The 23304-nt window shown below is 37.3% G+C and overlaps 1 protein-coding gene across 2 annotated transcripts; it reads left to right on the plus strand.

The window, feature by feature from the left end:
- DDX52 (DExD-box helicase 52) lies at positions 1–22820 on the plus strand. Of its 2 annotated transcripts, none has more exons than XM_033431568.2 (15): positions 1–160; positions 1231–1429; positions 5759–5886; positions 6871–7056; positions 8910–9053; positions 9735–9846; positions 10671–10743; positions 11239–11442; positions 13637–13727; positions 16081–16203; positions 16337–16487; positions 16657–16732; positions 18884–18955; positions 19541–19633; positions 20842–22820. In XM_033431568.2, the coding sequence occupies exons 1-15, from the start codon at positions 74–76 to the stop codon at positions 20909–20911; spliced, it is 1809 nt and encodes a 602-aa protein (XP_033287459.1). In that variant the 5' UTR covers positions 1–73; the 3' UTR covers positions 20912–22820. The 2 variants fall into 2 exon arrangements, with proteins under 2 accessions (XP_033287459.1, XP_004271756.1); XM_004271708.3 differs by having other exon boundaries at positions 22273–22820.
- The last annotated feature ends 484 nt before the right edge of the window (positions 22821–23304 follow it).

Here is a 23304-nt window from a genome sequence, read left to right on the forward strand (position 1 = left end):
TCTAGCCCCAGGCCTTCCGGGAGGGGAGTCCTCTGCGCAGGCGCTGTGGGACCGCGGAGCTTTCTGGGAAAAGATGGATGCTCACGATCTGTTTCGCCGGCTCGGCGCGGGGGCCAAATTCGACGTGAGACGCTTCTCTGCGGATGCTGCCCGATTCAAGGTACTGTGTGCAAGGCGTTAGAAGCCTGAGTAACTGAGAAGGGGCAGGTGCCGGAGAAGGAACTGGCTGCTGGGGGAGCCGGCACTCGGAGACCCCGTGGCCTGGCTGTGGGGCATTTTCCCTCCCTTGGCGTTCAGCTTACTGCAGCCTTCTGAATGAACTCTTTTTCCCATCATTCTGTAGACTGTGTTGGGTCTAGCAAGGAAACGTTTCCTCCCGGCCTCCTTTCTGAGTTTATTCAAAGCACAGTTAGAATCCTACTTTCAGAAGTTATCTTTTTTCCGAAACTGATGGAAAAGAATTTGAAAAACCCCAAACGGAGAGAACAGATAGATGATTTCACTGTAGTCTCTCCAGGTTTGTCTTCGCATGCGTATGCCTTTAGTGGGCATGTTTTTTTTTTTATTCCCGCAACTCCATGGCGTGTTAAGTAACCAATGAGAAGAGCGATTTAGAAATGGGAGATCTTACATAGGGAATTAGTGAGTGATAAATCGGGAGTAGTTAGGGCCCAATTGTGGAAAATCTTGAATGTCAAGATTTCTTGGTATTGGGACTAGGGACATTTGTGTGTGTGTGCAACACGTGTGTTTCTTCTTTCTCTGTCTGACGGCATAGCGTAGTTGTTAAGAGTTTGAACTCTGGAACCAGATTATTCAGGTAAAATCCTGGGTCGGCCAGTTACTAGTTTTGAGACCTTGGTCAAGTTACTTAACCTCTTAATGCCTCGATTTTCTCATCTGTAATATTGCTATTTACCTCGTTAGGGTTGTTGAAGGAAGAAGGAATTTAATATATCTAAACATGCTTAGAAATCTGCCTGACAGCATGTGTTATGCTTATAAGTGTTAGTTGCTATTATGACTATTATTATTACTTTTATAAGGTCAGAAAAGGTATCATCTTGGATTCCATTTGCCCAAACACACACTTGTCAGCTCAAACAAATAGTTGGTGAAAGATAAAAAAGATGGGGAGTCATTGTACCCACACCCTTACTGCCAACACTGCTAGGCTGAAAACAGTGCCAGTCTGTCTATAGATTTCATTTGAAATTTTCTGGGTTTTAGATAGGAAAAAGGAAATATGACTTTGATTCTTCGGAGGTGCTACAGGGACTGGACTTTTTTGGAAACAAGAAGTCTGTCCCAGGTGAGAGTGAATCATCAAGAACTCATCAGGAACTACAAGATGAAGAGAAAAATGAAGAGAGCCTAACTGAAAGGAAGAGGGAGCAGAACAAGAAAAAGAGGAAGAAGATGACTTCAGGTTAGTGCTTGATGTATTTTTTTTTCTTTTTTCTTTTTCAATTACAGAAATTATGCAAGCTTATGATTACACCTCAGACAGTATACAGCTATTTGTCAGTTGATGGCATTCAGGTTGTTTCCAGGTATTTGTGATTACGAATATTGCTACAAAAGATACCTGTACATATATCTTTTTGTACAGGTGCTGTATTTCTGTAATTAGCATCCTAAATGTGAATTCACTATGTGAAAGGATATGCACAGTTCTTTCTTTGAACAGATACAAAATGACTTCCCACAGCCATGTCAATGCTGGATACTGTTGGTCTTAACATTTTAGCCAATCTCATGAGTGAAACTATTTTTTAATTTGTATTTTTTTTTAATTTATTTATTTTTGGCTGCATTGAATCTTTGTTGCTGAGCGCAGGCTTTCTCTAGTTGTGGCGAGCAGGGGCTACTCTTCATTGCGGTGCGTAAGCTACTCATTGGGTAACTTCTCTTGTTGCAGAGCACGGGCTCTAGGCTCGCCGGCTTCAGTAGTTGTGGCTCGCAGGCTCAGTAGTTGTGGTGCATGGGCTTAGTTGCTCCACAGCATGTGGGATCTTCCCAGACCAGGGCTCAAACCCGTGTCCCCTGCATTGGCAGGCGGATTCTTAACCACTGTGCCACGAGGGAAGCCCCTGTATTTTCTTGATAACTGGTGAGGTTGAACATCTTTTCATAGGCTTTGTTGGATATTTACATTTCAAGTTTTGTGACTTGTTTGTTTTTACACCTTGCCTGTTTTTCACAAGGTTTTTTTCTGTACTCAAAAATAGGAGTATTTACCTTTTTGATTTGTCTGTTACATCTATTAAGTTTCCTAGCCATTTTACCCTTTTTTTTTTTTTTTTTTTTTTTTGCGGTACGCAGGCCTCTCACTGTTGTGGCCTCTCCCTTTGCGGAGCACAGGCTCCGGACGCGCAGGCTCAGCGGCCATGGCTCAGCGGCCATGGCTTACGGGCCCAGCCGCTCCGCGGCACGTGGGATCTTCCCAGACCAGACTGGGGCACGAACCCGCGTCCCCTGCATCGGCAGGCGGACTCTCAACCACTGCACCACCAGGGAAGCCCCATTTTACCTTTTTAATAAACTAAATACTTACACATGGTTTTAAAAAGTTATACAATGGTGAAAAGTAAATTTTCTTTCCACTGTTTTGTCTCTAGTTCCCTATTTCTCCAGAGGCAACCACTGTTAATCAATTTCTTAGGTATTTTCCTAGAGATATTCTATTCTCATGTATTTGTACCTCGCTTAAAAAACGTGAATGATAGTGTACTCTGTATGCTGTTCTGTTCTGAACCTTCCCTACCCCTACTTCTTTTATAAAAAACAATGTATCTTGGAGATTGTTTGGAATGAGTAGGAAGTGCATTGCCTTGTTCATTTTAACATAGCATAGTATCCCATTGTCCATTCCATAAGTGATTTAACAAGTTCCTATGTGATGGACTTTTAGTTTGTTTCCTCACTTTTACTGTTACAGTGTTGCAATAAATGTTTTACTTTGTGTGTATGTGTGGGTATATCTGTCTGATAAATTCTTAGAAGTGGAATTTCATAGTTAACAAGTCATGTTACTTTCCTGGCTACAAGGAAGTTTAATAAAGCCTTCCACCGAGATGAATTGAAAAAAGACCTGACACAAGCTTAGGTTGCCCTGTTTTCCTGGGCAGCCAGAAACACACAGATATGTCCTATAACCATTTAGCAACAAGTGTGGATAGACATATATATAGTTTTAATTGGAAAATTCAAGATCTTGTGGATGAATAATGATTCAGGTCTATTAATGCCAACTGTCTCATAAAAGGGAGCAAAATTTTATTTTTTTAAAAAGTCTTTCCAAAAAAAGAAGTCATTCCAATTGGTGATGCCCACCAGCCATGTACAAGAGTTTCCTTTTTATATTAATTTGCCTCCTCACATACTGTTGCACCTTTTTACTGTTAATATTGTTCATCTGTCTCTTCTTAATTTGTTAGGCCTTATATATATTAAGGAAGTTAGCTCTATTCTAGCATACTATGTATACAGATATGTTTTCTAGTTTGTCCCTTGTCACTTATCATCTTTATTTATTTATTTATTGCCATTTTATGTGTTAAATTTATCTTTTCCTTTATGGTTTTTTGGGTTTGTTTTTACATTCTAAGCATTAAGCTTATTTTTCAAAAATTCTCCCATGTTTTCTTATTTGTAGTTTCATTTTGTTATATTGAAATCTTTGACCCACTGGGATTTTATTTGGTATAAGGAATGAATGAGGAACTAATTAATTTTTTTCCAGATGGCTAGCTAATTGTCCTAATACATTGATATTACATCTTCTCCCTGTTGGATTTAAATACAACTTTTATTGTAACTTATTTCCCATATATATTTGGATCTTTCGACTCTATTCTATTTCATTGATTTCTAATTCTGTGTTCCTACACCAGTACCAGCTTGTGTTAATTAATGTGGCCTTACTTTATAAATTCCAGTAGAGTGGTATGGCATACTCTTTTTATTGATTGGGCAACTGGATATTTTCTCCCTAAAGTGATCTATAGAGTCAGTGCAAACCCAGTTAAAACTCTAGTAGACTTTTCTGGTAGAAATTGAAAAGGAGTTTTAAAAAAATAAACATGCAGTTACTATGTGACCCACCTATTCCACTCCTAGAATTTACCCAAGAGGAAGGAAAATGTGTGTCCTCACAAAGACTTGTACACAGGTGTTCATAGTGGCTTTATATGTAACAGCCAAGAACTGGAAATGACCCAAATGTCCTTCAGCAAGCGGAGGATAGACAAATTGTATATCCATACAATGGAATGCTACTTGTAAATAAAAAGTTAAAATTATTGATACATGCTCCAACATGGATGAATCTCAAAATAACTATCCTGAGTGAAAGAAACCAGACTAAATTTATTAAATACTATATGATTCCATTTATATAAAATTCCAGGAAAAAAAAGCTAATTAATCAACAGTGACAGAAAACAGGGGACTTCCCTGGTGGTCCAGTGGTTAAGACTCTGCTCTTCCACTGCAGGGAGCACAGGTTCAATCCCTGGTCAGGGAACTAAGATTGCGCATGCTGTGTGGCACAGCCAAAAAAAGAAAGAAAGAAAGAAAGAAAGAATACAGGTTGTTACCTAGGGATGGACTGATGCATTGTAAGGGGCCGCAAGGAAATTTTGGGAAGTGATGGAAATAGTCTTAAATGTGGTGATGGTTTAACAGGTGCATACATAATGTCAAAATGCCTCAAGCTGTATACTTTAAATATATGCAGTTTATTGTGTTGGTTGTACTTCGGTGAAGTTGAAAAAATTTAAAAGAAATTCCAGAAGTAGTCTTTGCTCATTACTCTTCTTAGAATTTTTTAGGTATTCGTACATATTTATTTTCCCATATAAACTTTAAAGTCAGCTACTCCAGTTACCAAAACAATCCTATCATTACTTTTCACTGAGGTAGTGTTATTTACAGATTTAGTGAGAATTGCTCTCTTTATAATATTGAGTAGTCCTTAAGTATTGTGTTGTGTTTATTGCTATTATAAGTGAAATCTTTTCTTGCATCGTATTTATTTTCTAGCTGGTTGTGGATATAGAAAAGCTGGCTGCCTCATTGACATCTCTTATTGTTTAAATAGTTTTTGAATTAATCCCTCATTGTTTTCAAGTGTACAGTTAGGTACATATTACAAAGCTGAAATAACTAAAAAGAAGAAAAAGGAAAGAGTGAGCTTCAGAGCTCTGATTTTACCAACACACAACTTGCTTCTCCTTTCCCAATTTTTTTTTTTTAATTAATTAATTTTTATTTTTGGCTGCCTTGGGTCTTTGTTGCTGCGCGCGGGCTTTTCTCTAGTTGTGGCAAGCAGGGGCTACTCTTCGTTGCAGTTCGTGGGCTTCTCATTGGGTGGCTCCTCTTGTTGCAGAGCACAGGCTCTAGGCACGTGGGCTTCAGTAGTTGTGGCACTCAGGCTCAGTAGCTGTGGCTCACGGGCTCTAGAGCACAGGCTCAGTAGTTGTGGTGCATGGGCTTAGTTGCTCCGCGGCACGTGGGATCTTCCCGGACCGGGGCACGAACCCGTGTCCCCTGCATTGGCAGGCAGACTCTCAACCACTGTGCCACCAGGGAAGCCCTCCTCTCCCAATTTTTATACCTTCTATTACTTTCTTTCATCTAGTTGCAACCACTAGTACTTTTTCTTTTGTTTAGTGTGAAGGTAAGGTATGGCCTGTTTGTGCCACCTAAGAATGTTGCACTTAAAATCTTTTAATTTTTTAAAAATATATTTTAGAAATTACGTCTCAAGAAGTTTCTACTATACAGTGGATATCATCTGTGGAAGCAAAGATTGAAGATAAAAAAGTTAAAAGAGAAAATAAACTAACTTCAGGAAAGTTGGAGCAGCTCAGAAAAGAAAAGGTTAGAAAAATGGCTTCATCCAATTGTTTTTCTGGCCTAATGACTTTTTCGCTATCCTTGAGTTATTCTGGTGGTAAAAGCGAGTATGGTTTTGTTTAGAAGATTACTTACATTAGATTAGATTTTACTTTAATGGAAACTTAAAGCAAAGTAGTGTTTGTGCTGTGGCTGAAATTTTTAAAGTTTAAAATTCTTGAAAGTATCTTGAAATTTTGAAACTTAGGTCCAAATTGATGATGTGTTTAGAATTAAATTTTTAAAATTTCTTATTCCCTTTTGATAAACATGAAATTGGCCCCCTTACTCCTTTATGTTAAGCTCACACTGGTTTAGAAGGATTTCCTCCGACAGGGATTTGAGAGTTAGAATTCTTAAGAAACCTATTTTATGACTTGGGACTAGGAGGAGTAGAATTCAGAAGAAACAACAAATATGCCGTTGTCGTGTTTGCTGCTCTCCTGCTGTATTGCAGATGGAGAGTATTGTTCAGCTCAGTTAGTAATCCCGAATCTAGAATTTGGCTGTCTGGATCAGAGAATGGGAAAACAAAAAAAATCAACATCACTTGATTCTGCTTTTGGCACTCAGTCTTAATAAGTAGAGTTTAGGGTAATCATTAAAAAGCATTGGCACTTGTCTGCTAAGTGCCACATAAAGACAATAGATTGATTCAGTGCCTGCCTTCTAGAAGTTTATATAAGATTGTGACTGTGACAGTAGCACATTAATGTGAATAACACATTATTCATGGCATTGACATTAATATGAGGAAAGTGTGGATAGATAGGTTTCATTGTTATGAAGGTCTTCCTTCTATGAAAGGGCACGAATTATACCTAATATCTGTATCTTGTAGGGATTGGAATTTAACCAGAAAGTTTCATATGTTACTAAAGCTTATCCCAGAAACCGTTACTGTTGCTTTACAACATCTGACACTGTATTTGACCACATTCATGGCGACTCCTTTATTTCACTTTTCAGATAAACTTCTTCCGGAATAAACATAAAATTCATATCCAAGGAACTGATCTTCCTGACCCAATTGCTACATTTCAGCAACTTGACCAGGAATTTAAAATCAATTCTCGACTGCTTCAGAACATTCTAGATGCAGGCTTCCAGATACCTACGCCAATCCAAATGCAAGCCATTCCAGTTATGCTGCATGTGAGTATGAAGGCCTGTAAGTGAGTATGCGTGCATGTGTATGTGTGTGTGTGTTCATTCTCTTTCCTCTGTCTTTGAAATGTTCCTTTCTGCCTTATCTCCCCTTGTTGAAATCCTACCCTTGATTTCAAGGTCCGTCTCTAATACCTGTGCCTCCGTAAGATTTGTCTTGATCACTACTGCTAGATGTGATCTTTTTCCTTTACCAACACTGTTTCCCCTACCACCCAGTTCTCCATGTGTTTTCTTTTTCTTGCAACATTTGTCTTACACTTTACTATGTATTCGCATTAATTATATTCATCTTTTCCATTTAACTAAGAGTGTTAATCTTCTGAGGATAGGGACTATGTTCTGTTTTTTCATCCATGATTTAGTTTGTAATATTCAAGAACTATTTCAGAAATACAGAATTCTTGTACATAACCTGACTTTGTTTTTATCCCAGTACTTTTTATTATTGAAGTCTATTTAAGTACCAAAAAAATGCATAGATTTTAAGTGCACAGTTCAGTGAGTTTCAACAGTGCATACCCTATGTAACCATCAACTCAGTGAAGATGTGTAACATTTCTGTCACTCCAGACAGTTCTCTCATACCCCTTCCATTCAGTCCTCATCTGACCCCCGCCCAGAGGTAAGCACTTTTCTGGTTTCTATTGCCATGTTTTAGTTTTTCCTCTTATAGAATCATGTAAGTGGAATCATTCATTATTTACTCTTTTTGGTTTCTTTCACTCTAATACAGTTTTTGAGATTCCTCCATGTTGCATATATCAGTAGTTTGTTACTGAGTAGTATTCTGTTGTATGAATATACCATAATTTGTTTATGTGTTGTTGATAGAGGTGTGAGTTAACTTAGACTTTTGGAAATTAAGTTTTTCTGAAGTTTCTTTTTGTAGTGGTGAGAGCTGACTTTTTTCCCCAACATAACCAAGATGGCCTTCAGTTCTAGTAGCCAAAGGATATGAGTTCCCTCTCTCCTCATGCATACTAATCCTTTTCATTTTCTTTGGGAACTGAAATAAGAATATATTTGAATGATGTTGTTGACTGACATTATAGTAAATTTGCTTTTAGTTTTCATTTAAGCTTGTTTCTGTAGTGACCTTAACTTAAAGCTTTAAAAATCACAGTGACAAAAAAAAAAATCACAGTGACTTTTTGAAGATTGTCACCTATAAATGACTCTGTCACTCAGGTTTTCACCACTTTTTTTTTTTTTTTTTTTTTTTGCGGTACACGGGCCTCTCACTGTTGTGGCCTCTCCTGTTGCGGAGCACAGGCTCCGGACGCACAGGCTCAGCGGCCATGGCTCACAGGCCCAGCCGCTCCGCGGCATGTAGGATCTTCCCGGACCGGGGCACGAACCCATGTCCCCTGCATCCGCAGGCAGACTCTCAACCACTGCGCCACCAGGGAGGCCCTCACCATTTTTTATTTCTTACTTTTAGCCATTCTGTTATTTATTAAAACCTTCCTTAAGGATGGAACAATGCAGATATCAGGTCAAAAAGTTGGTTTTGTAATTTTGCTTTGATAAAGAGGTTTAGGGGAAAGAAAAATTGAAATAATGGAAATAAGGTTGTGAATCATCTTTGGGTTTTAGTTATCTACTTTCTTTACCCAGTTCAAATGAACTTTAGTAATAATGCTCAGAAACTCTATTGGGGCGGTTGTAGCAGGAGTGGGTAGAAAAGCAAATATCGGAGAAGTTAGAAGAGTGATGGGAATGTGAGTGTTTGGATTTATTATGTATAATTTTGTTATTTTTATGGCTGGTAGCATTATTTGACTGGGCTCTGAAAAATGTATGTACTCTTCCTTTTACTTAATATACTCTGTTTTTAGGGTCGAGAACTTCTGGCTTCTGCTCCTACTGGATCTGGAAAGACTTTGGCTTTTAGCATTCCTATTTTAATGCACCTGAAACAACCCACAAACAAAGGCTTCAGAGCCCTGATTATATCACCAACACGAGAACTTGCCAGCCAGGTATGACTGGTACTTTCTGAAGAGGTTGTGTTTGTGTTTGTCAGTCATCTTTCTTATTTGAGGGTAATAGAAAGGTCCAAAAGAGTAAGGCCCGTGTCTTTCTCATGGTCACATATTCTGTTCAAAGCACACTTCTCTGTGTCTTACTGCATGTGGGCCAGTCTTTTAAGTCTTTTCAGTTTTATAAAATATGTTGTTCTTAACATTTATACTTTGGTATATGCTCTAAGATCCTTGAAGTTGGAAGGCTACTATCATATATAGTTCCCCTCTAAAACTTTTTTTCCTCACCTAGAAAAATGAAACCTCATCTCAGTTTTTGAGAAAGTAAAACTATACAATGATCCACTCTACCCTCCCAATGTGCTTAATATAAAATACATGCTAAGTATGAAATAGTTTTGTAACAGTACTGTATTCTACAAACAATATGTAACAGAATGGAAGGGTTTTGGTTTTATCTCTTGAAACTAGTTTACTAGACTAGAAGAAACTACTGAATCTTACTTAGTATTGACGTTCCAAAATGCTGAGATTCCAGGTTAATCTACAGATTATTATGGGCTTAATTTCAGGTATTCATGAGTTGATACTAGATTTATTTTGTTAATAATGAAAAAGAGACTATACATCTTATCCAAGTATTTTAGCAGCTAATGTTTTTATCATTTTCTGTTTCAGATTCACCGAGAGTTAGTAAAAATATCTGAGGGAACAGGATTCAGGATACACATGATCCACAAAGCAGCAGTTGCAGCCAAGAAATTTGGACCTAAATCATCTAAGAAGTTTGGTAAGGGGCTTCGTGCTTGAGATGTAAGGGAGTTAGAAATTACAGGTATCCTAATTGCTACCGAGAAGTTCTTCAAGTGTAGTTAGTTTGATTTTTAGAAAAGCTGAAAGAGATCTCCTCCTCACCCCCACCCAGTAGATATATAAATATATACCAGTGGTTCTCAACCAGAGGTGATTCTGCCCTTCACCCCCACCTCACCCTCTATCCCAGGGATACTTGGCAATATCTGGAGACATTTTAAGTCATCACAACTGGGGAGAGGTGCTACTAGTATAGGGACAGAAGCCAGGGATGCTGTTAAACATCCTACAACACACAGGTCAGCCTCCTACAAGAAGGAGCTGTCTGAACCAAAATGCCAGTAGTGCTGAGGTTGAGAATCCCTGCTTATTCTATTGATTGTTAATCTGCCATGGAAATATTCTGCAGATAAGATTGATTTACATCCCTACTCTTAGATCAGCCAGAGAATCTGTTTTTCTTGTCTTTTATCTTGAGCTTCTGAATAAAGTTGCATTTAAGGAAAGTATTTTCCTGAAAAACAAACAAATGTTTGTTAAGCAAATTGGTGGATTATAGTATTCTTGCCTCTTAGAAGCTGAGAAAGCAGATCAGATAAAAGGAGAGTAAGGATATAGTAGTTTGTGCTATGATGGATTTAAAAAATATGTATATTAGCTTATTGTGTTGTTGGTGGTGTAGTGCATATAACCACTTCTCCCCACCTGAGGTTATTAACGGAAATTCAGGAGACTTAATCCCCTAATTCAAGAGGGATGAATGTTGTTTTTGCAATTTGTACCATTTATTTTTCCTTACAGATATTCTTGTGACTACTCCAAATCGACTAATCTATTTATTAAAGCAAGATCCTCCGGGAATAGACTTAACAAGGTAAATTACTTTAATAATGTCTTTTATGTGTGTTTTTCATTAAATTGATTATATTTTGTCCTCAGTTACTTGTATTATTGCTCTTTGGAGCTTGCTATGTTGATGCTGAGAAAAATGGTTTTCATTAAACTCATAGAAAAGTAACTATCCTGGTCTGGAAGAAAGTTAACAGATTCCGATAAGCAGTTAGTACAGAATTCGCCTAGAAATTTTCACATCTTTCAGCAATGGTGATGGCGTTCATAAGGTTTATCTGAGCTTCTGTCATTGCCAGTGGAACCTCATATCTTTGGGGCTAATGGAATAGGTACATTAATTTATATTTATTTTGTTTTTACCTTTTTCTTGCTTATTTTTCTTATACTTTTTCTGGTATGATATGTAGATCTGAGAAGCATCATTGTGGTTGGACTTCTTCATTTGTTCCCACAGGTAGTGAAGCATCTTGGATCTTTCAGTTCAATACCCACAAGTTTTTTTTTTGTTATTTCTTAGTGTTGAATGGCTGGTAGTAGATGAATCAGATAAACTGTTTGAAGATGGCAAAACTGGGTTCAGAGACCAGCTGGCTTCCATTTTCTTGGCCTGCACATCCCACAAGGTCAAAAGAGCTATGTTCAGTGCAACTTTTGCCTATGATGTTGAGCAGTGGTGCAGACTCAACTTGGATAATATCATTACTGTTTCCATTGGAGCAAGGTAATTGTTCTTCCACATTATCCCACTCATTTTTTAAAAAAACACAAGTCATTATTTTAGACTAAAAGAGATAGGTTGTGTGGGTTAAGATTGATAAAAAGAGTTTGACTGAAAGAAATATATTCTTTAAAGTCAAGATTGATTAAGCATTTTCTATTTTAGAATAATCCAAAGGGAGATTCTCATATTGTCATATTAATATTCCTATCCTCATGCGTTTAGTTGGTTTTTCCAATCCACAAAGTATGACATGAGCTCTGTGGCCACCCAAAGGATTTAATCTCGTTGATGGCTTAACAAAGTAGGGCCACAGAGAAGGAAGCTGATGTTACTGAGCCACTTGATTTATAATTGCTTTTTAAAAATATTTTGGGGAGCATTTATGCTAAATGATAGAGAAAAGTCTTATGAAATTATGATATTGCCACTTGATATACTATAATGCAACGCATGAAATGGTCAGAGTGAAGATTGTAGCTATATGAAAAGGTGCCTGTAGTACCATGTTAAGTAAAACAGAAGCCAAATGAAACAGTAAAGAATATCCTGTCTACTTTCAACATAAAACTCCTGTGTATAAAAAGAAAAATAGAACAGATTAACCATAAACATAATTATAAAGGCAGATAACAGAATGGAAAAAGTATTTATACATGGTATAGAGTGTTAATAAAGCCTAAAGATACCTCACCCCAACTGTTTGTCAATAAATAAACCTTTGCTAACCATTAAGAAAAAAATTTAGGCATCTGTAACAACCCCCTTTAAAACGTTCTCATTTTACCCAATAATTTTACTTTTAGAAAGATTCTGTAAGTAATTAGACACATGAAAATTTATGACTAGAACACAGCAAAATGTCGAAGTTTATTCTAAAATGGTAGAATTGTGGGTAATTTATTTTATTGTTTATGTCTTTATTTTTTTTAATTTTCTTGAGATAACATTTTTATAATCATAACAAAACATTCAAAGACCTAAATAGACATTTCTCCAAAGACATCCAAATGGCCAGTAGGCACATGAAAAGATGCTCAACATCACTAATTATTAGAGAAATGCAAATCAAAAGTACAATGAGGTATCACCTCACACCAGTCAGAATGGCCATCATCAAAAAGTCTACAAAGAATAAATGCTAGAGAAACTAACACAACATTGTAAATCAACTATACTCCAATAAAAATTAAAAAAAGAAAAAAGAATAAATGCTGGAGAGGGTGTGGAGAAAGGGAACCCTCTTACATTGTTGGTGGGAATGTAAATTGGTGCAGCCACTATGGAAAATAGTATGGAGGTTCCTTAAAAAACTAAAAATAGAGTTACCATATGATCCAGCAATCTCAACTCCTGGGCATATATCCTGAGAAAACTATAATTCGAAAAGATACATGCACCCCAGTGTTCATAGCAGCACTATTTACAATAGCCAAGACATGGAAGCAACCTAAATGTCCATTGAGAGGTGATGGGTAAAGAAGATGTGGTGTACACACACACACACACTTAAACACACACACACAGAGGAATATTATTCAGTCATAAAAAAGAATGAAATAATGCCATACAGCAACATGGATGGGCCCAGAGATTATCATACTAAGTGAAGTAAGTCAGACAGAGAAAGACAAATATCATATGATATCACTTATATGTGGAATCTAAAAAATGATACAAATGAACTTATTTACAATGCAGAAACAGGCTTACAGACATAGAAAACAAAGTTACAGTTACCAAAGGGAAAAGGCAGAGGTGGGGATAAATTAGGAGTTTGGGATTAACAGATACAAACTACTGTATATAAAATAGATAAACAACAAGGTCCTACTGTATAGCACATGGAACTATATTCAGTATCTTGTAATAAACTATAATGGAAAAGAATCTGAAAAATAATATATATATACACACACACACACATATATATACACACATAACTGAATCACTTTGCCATACACCTGAAACTAATATAACATTGTAAATCAACTATACTTGGATTAAAAAGAATGAATAAAACATTTAAAAATAACAACTTTGTCTTTAAGTTAAAATATAAATAATTCAGTACTTATATTGACAGTGGAAAAGGTCATTCTGTTGGAGTTGTGTGTAAATTTTTTCATTTATTTAGAATTCAAGGGGGGAAACAAAAATTGGCTCTTGCAAACTACAAGGGATGTTTTCTTCTTAGGAATTCTGCAGTAGAGACCGTAGAACAAGAGCTTCTCTTCGTTGGGTCTGAGACTGGAAAACTTCTGGCCATGAGAGAACTTGTTAAAAAGGTATATTTGGACTACATTCTTGAGTTTTGTTAATGTTCACCAAGCCTTGTATTACTAGGTGTAATATTACTAGCAATTACTTGTATTACTAGCCTTGGAAGACGGATTTATTATGAGCACTTAACTTCCTGGCAGACCCTTGATTGGGGCTCTGCTGGGTCTCCTGCCTCCTGCTGGCAGTCTTGGGGGTCTCTCTGTCCCAGCTTCTCCCTGCCCACACCCTAACTCCCATCCAGAACTGGCTGCAGGGCCCCCAGCTCTCCTCCCTGTCCCCAGGTAGGGTGATCAGTGCTGTGGCCTGGGTCCCTGAGCTGTGTGCTATTGAGGGGGTCCTGCCACAGGATTCTTGGGTGGGCCCCCCTCCGTGCCCTGGCTGTTTCCATATTTAAGCTGAAATAAAAGGTTTTAGAAACTTAAAAAAAAAAAAAAGGGAGGTTGAGTGCTATTCCTGCGTCATATTTAGTAATCCAGTGGTAAATCGGTAAGAAGCACATTGGAGCAACTCTTGTCTCGAAGGGGAGAGGCTCTCCTCTCAGAATATATTAAGATTTCTGTTCCCAGCTCGGGGTAGGCCAGGGAAAGACCTACCTGCTGCCCTGAATGCCTCCTTTTTCCACACCAGCACGCTGCGGGTTCTGTTCCAGACCACCACAGTAAGGCCAATGTCACAATAAAGTGAGTCACAGGAATTTTCTGGTTTCCCAGTGTATAGATAAGTTATGTTTACACTATATTGTAGTCTATTAAGTGTGCAATAGCATATGTCTAAAAAACAATGTACATACCTTAACTTAAAAATACTTTATTGCTGAAAATGCTAACCAACACCTGAGCCTTCACTGAGTCATAGCAGAAACATTAAAGATCACTCACTGATCATAGATCACAACAGCAAATATAATGAAGAAGTTTGAAATATTGTGAGAATTACCAAAATGTGATACAGAGACGTGAAGTGAGCAAATGCTGTTGGAAAAATATGGTGCTGAACATTGAGTCGCCACAAACCTTTAATTCGTAAAAAACACAATATCTGCAAAGTGCAATTAAACAAAGTATGCCTGTATATATCTGCCCCTGAATCTCCCCCCATCACTCTCCTGGTTTCTTAGAGAACTGGGGCATTAATGAATAGGACACTAGAGTGGGGTTTTTTGTTTTATTAATGAGTTAATAGAAATATAGTACTTACAATAGTGCTTGGCACATAATAAATGCTATTATGTGCATGTTTTACTAATGTTCTTAAGGATATCATTTGGCAGTAGGAAATTTAAGGTTTTCACAGATACTCAAATGAAATTATACACCAGAGATTTTTAGCCATGTATAAACTTCAGGAGTTCTGTGAACCTTCTGAAATTATATGTAACATTTTGTGTGAATGTATGGTTGCCTGTTAGAAAGCTTCATAGCTTTCTTTCATTAGATTCTGAAAGGGTGCGTGGACCAAAATAATAAGGTTAAGCCCTAATGCTGACAGTCAAAAATATAGAAAGCTGGTTTGAGAGAGAGGTGGGGTTTGATGATATTAATGTAAAAAATAAAAATCATTTGCTTAGGGCTGCTGGTTGATAACTGAGATTTTATGGAACTTGATAAGATAAAGATTATATTGAGAGAACTGAGAACCAAGGACTAAGCTTTGGGGAATACCCACAGTTAGGATAAATAACAGATTAAAATGACAGTTATTGGGGCTTCCCTGGTGGTACAGTGATTGAGAATCCGCCTGCCAGTGCAGGGGACACGGGTTCGAGCCCTGGTCCAGGAAGATCCCACATGCCGTGGAGCAACTAAGCCTGTGCACCACAACTACTGAGCCTGCGCTCTAGAGCCCGCGAGCCACAACTGCTGAAGCCCATGCACCTGTAGCCCGTGCTCTGCAACAGGAGAAGCCACCACAATGAGACCACACACCACAATGAAGAGTAGCCCCTGCTCACCGCAACTAGAGAAAACCCACACGCAACAACGAAGACCCAATGCAGCCAAAAATAAATGAAATAAATAAATTTATTTTTAAAAAAATGACAGCTATTACATTTTAAGAAGAAACAAAAATGTTCTGAAGCACAGAAGCAATCAGATGATTATTTCAAAGAGTGGGCATCCATTGCTGTAGAAAGATGAAGGGGAATTAATTAGACAAGATTATTGGAATTAGATGGAGAGCCTGTACTCCACAACAAGAGAAAGAACCACACTGTAGAGAATGGATGGTGAGGAAGACAGAGGCAGGCTTGGACCTCTGGTCTAAGAAATTTGTCAATTTCTAAATTAAAATGAACTAAAATCATATGAAATACTGCAGTTATATTCTTGATTATGGATTATGTATGCTTTCTTTTAGGGTTTCAATCCACCTGTTCTTGTTTTTGTTCAGTCCATTGAAAGGGCTAAAGAACTTTTTCATGAGCTCATATATGAAGGTATTAATGTGGATGTTATTCATGCGGACAGAACTCAGCAACAGGTAAAGTCAAATGCATACTTTCAAAGCAATAAAGAACAACTAAATTTTTTTTAATTGGCATTAAATTTATGAAGTACTTGTTTTCCATTCCTAGAGTGGTACTAAAACATTTAATATATGTTCTGTTAACCAGAGAGATAACACAGTCCATAGCTTCAGAGCAGGAAAAATCTGGGTTCTTATTTGTACAGCCTTGCTAGCCAGAGGGATCGATTTTAAAGGTGTGAACCTGGTCATCAACTATGACTTTCCAACCAGCTCAGTGGAATATATCCACAGGATAGGTGAGTCGTGTGCCCCACCCCTCTACTCACCTCTCTTAGCACCACTACCAGTCCCTTCAGCATGCTCAAGTTTTTAGTGCTGTGAAAATCCAGTGATTTGTATATGTGATTCTTGAAGGTCCCATTCCTCCCAAAAGTAGGTTTTTTTTAATGGTCTGGTTTCTCTTAGGTCGAACTGGAAGAGCCGGGCATAAAGGAAAAGCTGTTACATTTTTCACTGAAGATGATAAACCATTATTAAGAAGGTAAATTAGGAGAAAAAATTTAGCATTAAGTTGGCAAAATTGATTCATTATTCTCATACACAGTTAACGGATAATTACAAAATGGCTGTGTCCCAAATTCTGTTATGGTATTAGTCAAACAAACCTTAGCCATGAAAAAAAGAAAAATGATCAAAGGGCCTCGTTTTTGCCCTTCCATTGTTAGATTTTGGAAATATTCACAATGGAATATTCATTAAGTTTCAGACCCACGGGCTTTCTTGGTGGCACAGTGGTTAAGAATCCGCCTACCAATGCAGGGGACACGGGGTCGAGCCCTGGTCCAGGAAGATGCCACGGAGCAACTAAGCCCGTGGGCCACAACTACTGAGCCTGCGCTTTAGAGCCTGCGAGCCACAACTACTGAGCCCATGTGCCAGAACTACTGAAGCCTGTGCACCTAGAGCTTGTACTCCACAAGAGAAGCCACCTTAATGAGAGGCCTGTGCACAACGAAGAGTAGCCCGCACTCGTTGCAACTAAAAAGAGCCCGCGCATAGTAACAAAGACCCAATGCAGGCAAAAGTTAATTAATTAAAAAAAAAAAGTTTCAGACTCACAGAATTCTCCCAATAGCCTTCACTTGATATTACTCAAAATGTAATATTAAGGTTTTGGATTAATTGTTTAAAGTTAACCCCTGAGTCTCTTATAGCCCCGTCAAAATGATCTCTTAGCATGGGTGTATTCTTCCCATTACTCTTAGGGGCAGCTGGAGTTTTATGTTTAGTCCCAGGATCACCCGTCATAGAGGAAAAACTGTTTTAGTAACACACTCTAATATTCAGTTGTAGCCCCTTGAAGCCTGGGTAACCTATGATAGATATACTTTTAGAATCTTAATTTAGCCCATCGTCATAGATTTTAATATAGAAGCTGAGTTTCCTACATTTGGGCTGCCTACAGAAATTTTAGGCTGATGATAATTGGCAACAGTTCATATTTCTAACAAATGAAGTTGAGTTGTGGATGTAGGCAGTTTGTACTTTATTCTGTTTATCAGTTTTGGCGAAGATTTTGCTTCGTGCCTTCTGAGCCTTGGCTCTGTCAGCCTTGATTTTGCTGTGATCAGATTTTCACATGTGGTGTGTAGGGGAGTACATTCCAATAGCCTAGATTCACCTGAGTTCTCAGCAACTCCAAGCATGTGCATCTGATGACCCCCATATCAGTACAACTGTGTACCTCAGTTTTCCATCTGGGAAATGGGGATAATGATAGTATTTACTACAAAGGGTTGTAAGGATTGAATAAGTTACTACAGTAAGTCCCCTACATACAAACAAGTTCCGTTCCGAGAGTGTGTTCGTTAAGTCCAGTTTGTTCATAAGTCCAACAAAGTTAGCCTAGGTACCCAGCTAACACAACCGGCTATATAGTACGTACTGTAATAGGTTTATAATAGTTTTCACACAAATAATACATAATAAACCCCAAAATAAAACATTTTTAATCTTACAGTACAGTACCTTGAAAAGTACAGTAGTACAGTACAACAGCTGGTGCTTCTTAGCAGTACCAGCTACGTCACCACTGCTTTTATGCTTGCTTCCGGACACCCTGGGCTTGAAACAAAGATACTGTGCTACTGTACTCTATACAGTACTGTACAGTAAAGTACACAAAAGCACAACCACTTGTAGAGGATGTATGCATATGACAGTGTACGCCAGACATGTGAACTAATTTACCTGATTGGGCATGCGAATGCATGTTTACATCTTTGAAAGTTCAAAACTTGAAGGTTCATTTGTAGGGGACTTACTGTATACATGAGAAGCTTGAGACCATGTCAAGCTTTATCATTTAATAAATTTAAGTATGACTCTGACTTCAGTCAGTGTCTCATCCAATACTGGGCTTAGTAGCTTTTTAGGGCTTGTTAAATATTGAGTAGAAACAGCTGCTATCTAAAATTTTCATCAAGACATTGATTTCAGTCCAGCAGACCGTTCTCTCAGTAATCCAATATGACTGTATCTGGTAATAATTGGTAATAATTTATCAGAACACTTTACTGGATTACTTTTTTGTTTGTGTAGTTTTAATTCCTCTTGTATTGTGCAGAGGGTTTATGTACATAAACATCAGTTTGACAAGATACAAATTTACGTTTATGGGTACCTTTTTCAGTGTTGCCAATGTTATCCAGCAGGCCGGATGTCCTGTCCCAGAATACATAAAAGGTTTCCAGAAACTACTAAGGTACAATCTTGAATTTACCTGGAGCTTCTCTCTCTCTCTCTCTCTCTCTCTCTCTTTACATATATATTCTTGATTTCACACTCTTATACATTATAGTTCTAATAATACTACTATTTTTAGAACATTTTAAGATTAAAATTTTTCCTTTTAAATATTTGTGAATACTGTCTGTTCTTTCCCTGCCAGTTTTTCATCCTTGAAATTTTAAGTATTCAGATTTTTAAAGTATTATTCAACATGAGTGAAATATGCTGAGATTTTGTTCTAATTCATAAAACTGATAAAAAGCAGTTAATTGGCCAAAATGAAACTCTAGTGTTTGTTAGCACAAGATATAAGAGTGACACACGACATATTTTAATCATAATCAGTGCCTTTTAAAAAATTGGTTGAATTTATCATCCCTTTGGGTTACCTCTCTAGATGCTGTTAGGTAACCTAGTATATTAAAGTGGATACAGTGGTGTCACTGTAAATCTGTAAGTGGATGAAGGAAACGAATTTTGTGAACCAAAGAACCAAAACTAGTTTTAGCTCTTTTAAATTAAGTTGCACTTAATTCAGTTCTTTCTTTGTAACTTTCAGTAAACAAAAGAAAAAGATGATTAAGAAGCCTTTGGAAAGGGAGAGCATTAGTACAACTCCAAAATGTTTCTTAGAAAAAGCTAAGGATAAACGGTAAGTATATGGTAAAAGTTACTGTTTGATTCTGGCATATTCTTATAACGTAAGCATTATTTTTCCTTAGGATAGATTTTTAGAAGTAGAATTTGATAGGTCTACAGTCCATTCTAGAAGGTAATAAAAGTAATATATCTTAGGTTGCCTGTGATTTGGAAACTTGGATAATTCAATCTTGGAATTTTTCTTTATCTGTATATTAATGATCTGTATTTCTCCATCTTTGAAAATATGATTTCAATTCACTATGAATTAGAATTGCACTGTCCACCATCTCCACACAGCCTGTATCTGGGCACACTACTGAGGCCAGTAGTTAGGACTGCTGACTCACATTGATGGAGTCTTCCTTCAAGCTCCATATTCTGGGCAGGATTTCAGTAGGATCTTGGGCTTATCCTGAAGCACGTTGTAACACCTCTGAACAGTATGACTTGAGTAAATTTGTAGTCATTTAGCTGAAGTTTTGAGGATTTTAAAGTATAGGTTTTTTTTTTTTTAGCATACACACAGGACTACCTTTTTTGCCTGTTACTGCCAGGAAACTACATGATTTCGTAGGGGATTTCACAGTACTATTCTTTCCACTATTTAAGGAAAAATGACACTCTTCAAATTCTATCAGTACCAATTAATATATAACATATATAAAATGTAGGCATTTACCAAGTTCTACTGTTCACCTTCAGTCTTACTACATATATAATATGTAGTGAGGTGTATGAATGGATGTAAAATGAGACGACCCCTTTCCTGAAGTTAGAGAAAGGAGATTAATATACATGAAAAAAGTTAGATAATAATTTTTAAATAAAACAGAAGTTTAGAGAAGGGAAAAAATCATTATGGATTGGTGTAGTTACAGAAAGTTTCAAGGAAGTAGAATTATGTTCAAGGATGGATAAAATTTAGGCATGTAGAAGGAACAAGGTGAACCCAGGCGAGAAAACCTGCACTTTCCTTCTGAGTGAAAGAGCCTGCCTGACATTTTGTATTGGTTGTGGGAAATAATGTTCAGCCCCAGTACATAGACTGTACAGTGTGTCCCAAAGGGTTTGGTGGTTTTAAGCTTTAATAACTTGGGAAGAATAAATGTTACAACCTTATAAAACTACATCATTTGAAAGATTATTTTAATTTAACTGGTACTTATTCAGTTTTGTGCGTTCTTAATACATTTTTATTTTTATTCTTTGTGGCAACAGTTCCTGGGTGACAGACCAGTGGATTGGTAGAGAAGGTTGCCCTGCTTGGTCACCTTATCTGTCTCATTAGACTTTTTCTTGTGGTGGGCTGCTGCAGAATTGTTGCGTACACATCAGAACCTCATTCTTTGGGTGATCTCAAAGCTAGGATTGGAAATGCAGTCCTTTCAGGCACTGAGCCGCAGCTGATAAAAGTTTTTACAAAGGTCGAAAATTGTCTAGAGCATAAGATCATGGCTGTGTTGAACTGTAAAAATAAAATAAATATTTTAAATAATGACACTTTAATTGCTGATTTTTGTAAGTTTGTAGCTTTTAATGATCTGAGGTTATTAAAACTTTAAGCTGCGCTAAGACTTTGAGGACACCTGTTATAAACCTTGTCACTAGCCCCTGGCTTAAGATGCTTTGGTTCTGTCTCTATTTTCTTCACATTTAAAGGCCATACTTCTTAACATAGCATACAAACAAGATCTGATCTGAATCTAGCTTACCTTTCCACTGTAGATGTTGCTTTAATGATCCTACCCACACCTGTGGCCTCAGCTCTATGCTGACAAATCTTGTCCATATCTTCAAGCCCAACTTCCCAACTGAGCTATAAACCTGAAGCCTGTTGCCTAGTGGGTGTCACTTCAGGCGCTGCAAACTCAAACTGGTATAGTAGGGCGTAGGGGAGATTGGATTTGGAGCCAGAATAACTGGCTCTAATAACACCTTTTCCTGTGTGACTTTGCACAAGTCACTTCACCTCTCTAAGCCTCTTTCCCCCTATATATAATGGAAATGGTTATATAAATAATACCAACTCTGCCACTCAGAGTTGGTGGAGGATTAAATGAACTGATATACATCTAAGAACTTTGCATTACTGTACTGTAGTATGTGAATATTGATTATTTTCTCAAAACTTTTTTTCCTTTTCCTGTGTTAACAGTTAGTTGATGGCATTCACCATTCACCAAACTCTAAAATCAGACTGTCATGTCTAAAATTTTTACCAGTGTCATGTCTAATATTTATTACCAGTGTGTGATGATCAGCAAGTTACTTAACCACTCTACCTCATTTTCCACATCTCTAAAATGAGGATAAGAATAGAATCTTCTTTGTAAGTTAGGAAGACTATCTGAGTTGATACATATAAACGACTTATAAACAGTATCTGGCATTTAATCAATGTGAACTCTTCTTATTAATTCAGGATCAGAATCTGTCTTTTATACCATGTTGTAGTGTAGTTTACTGTGGTGTTTCTGTCTCACTTACCTGGATGTGGTTTTCTAAAGGGCAAAGACACATCTTTGTGTTCCTAGTGCCTTGTATACTTGATTATACAGGAGGTTTCAGTAAATGTTTATTAAACTGGTAGAGTTTTGGAAAGTACATATATCTAAAATTTCTAATTCAACTTTCCTTTCATTGTCACAGGAAAAAGGTCACTGGTCAGAACAGCAAGAAGAAAGTAACTCCTGAGGACAAAAGTTAAAAACAGACTTCTAAAAAGACTATATCACAAATGTGATTTTATGATTCCAGCATGAATGTTGTTTTCTTGGAATACATTGTCTTATAATCACCTGTACCAAACATTTGAAATCAACTACAAGAACATGGGACTAGTGAAAAATGATCCTAAACTATCAGTGCATCATGTCAAGTTTCAATTCATAGGTGATTTTTTAAATGATTATATAATGGAAAAAACATTCATTGACATTCATGTGGTTTGAATCCAGAGCGATGCTTCTTACAGAAGAACAAAAGTTTATGCTAAAAATAACAACACCCAAATGTGGTGAACTGGATTTTTCCCTTCAAGTGTGAAAGAGCGTGTCATGTATGCTGTGGAGAAGCATTTGGAACCACATTGTGAAGTAAAGTCTTGAGGTTGAATGCCCCTTCCCACCCACTTTTTTTTTGGATGGACAAGAAGCAGCACGGGCTGTCTACCAAGAATAAACCTACTGCTCTCTTTATTTCACTGTTTCTTAATTTGTTGATGGCCTTTTGTGATATGAGCCACAACAAGATGCCTTTTATATGGCTGGTTATTCAAGTTCACTAGAATTTTAAATTCTTTGATCTATATATAAATATCTTTTACCTCATCCCTATCGTAGCTCAGACCTTACCTTCATAATGTTGCAGCTATAAGATTATGGTCAGCTTCTCCCTTTCTTACTTCATTTTCCATCATTTAACCATGTTCTTTCCTGTCTCTTTCCATTTGAGATGACTTTGCTCGAAAAGTGATAAACATTTTATCCTGATAAGGAAGAATGTTCCTGTTACTTGATCCACCTCTGGCTCCCTTCTCTTACAGCTTATCTTTCCTAAGGCTTTATGGCCCTTCATCCAGATAGTATGCAGGTCTCTGCCGAAGGTAAAGGATTATGATTGTACAGTGATAGAGACTATTCACTCTTAGTAGATTTTCCTCAGTTGCTAGTTTTGTACAGT

The sequence above is a fragment of the Orcinus orca genome, chromosome 19 (genome assembly GCF_937001465.1).
Source record: "Orcinus orca chromosome 19, mOrcOrc1.1, whole genome shotgun sequence".
Lineage (NCBI taxonomy): Eukaryota > Metazoa > Chordata > Mammalia > Artiodactyla > Delphinidae > Orcinus > Orcinus orca.

Excerpts from the sequence above, each read along its gene's own strand:
- DDX52 (XM_033431568.2), top strand. The coding sequence starts at position 74 with ATGGATGCTCACGATCTGTTTCGCCGGCTCGGCGCGGGGGCCAAATTC. Across the intron at positions 11,443-13,636 it reads ACTGTTTCCATTGGAGCAAG|GAATTCTGCAGTAGAGACCG; the intron begins GTAATTGTTCTT and ends TTTTCTTCTTAG. Across the intron at positions 16,488-16,656 it reads GGAATATATCCACAGGATAG|GTCGAACTGGAAGAGCCGGG; the intron begins GTGAGTCGTGTG and ends GGTTTCTCTTAG.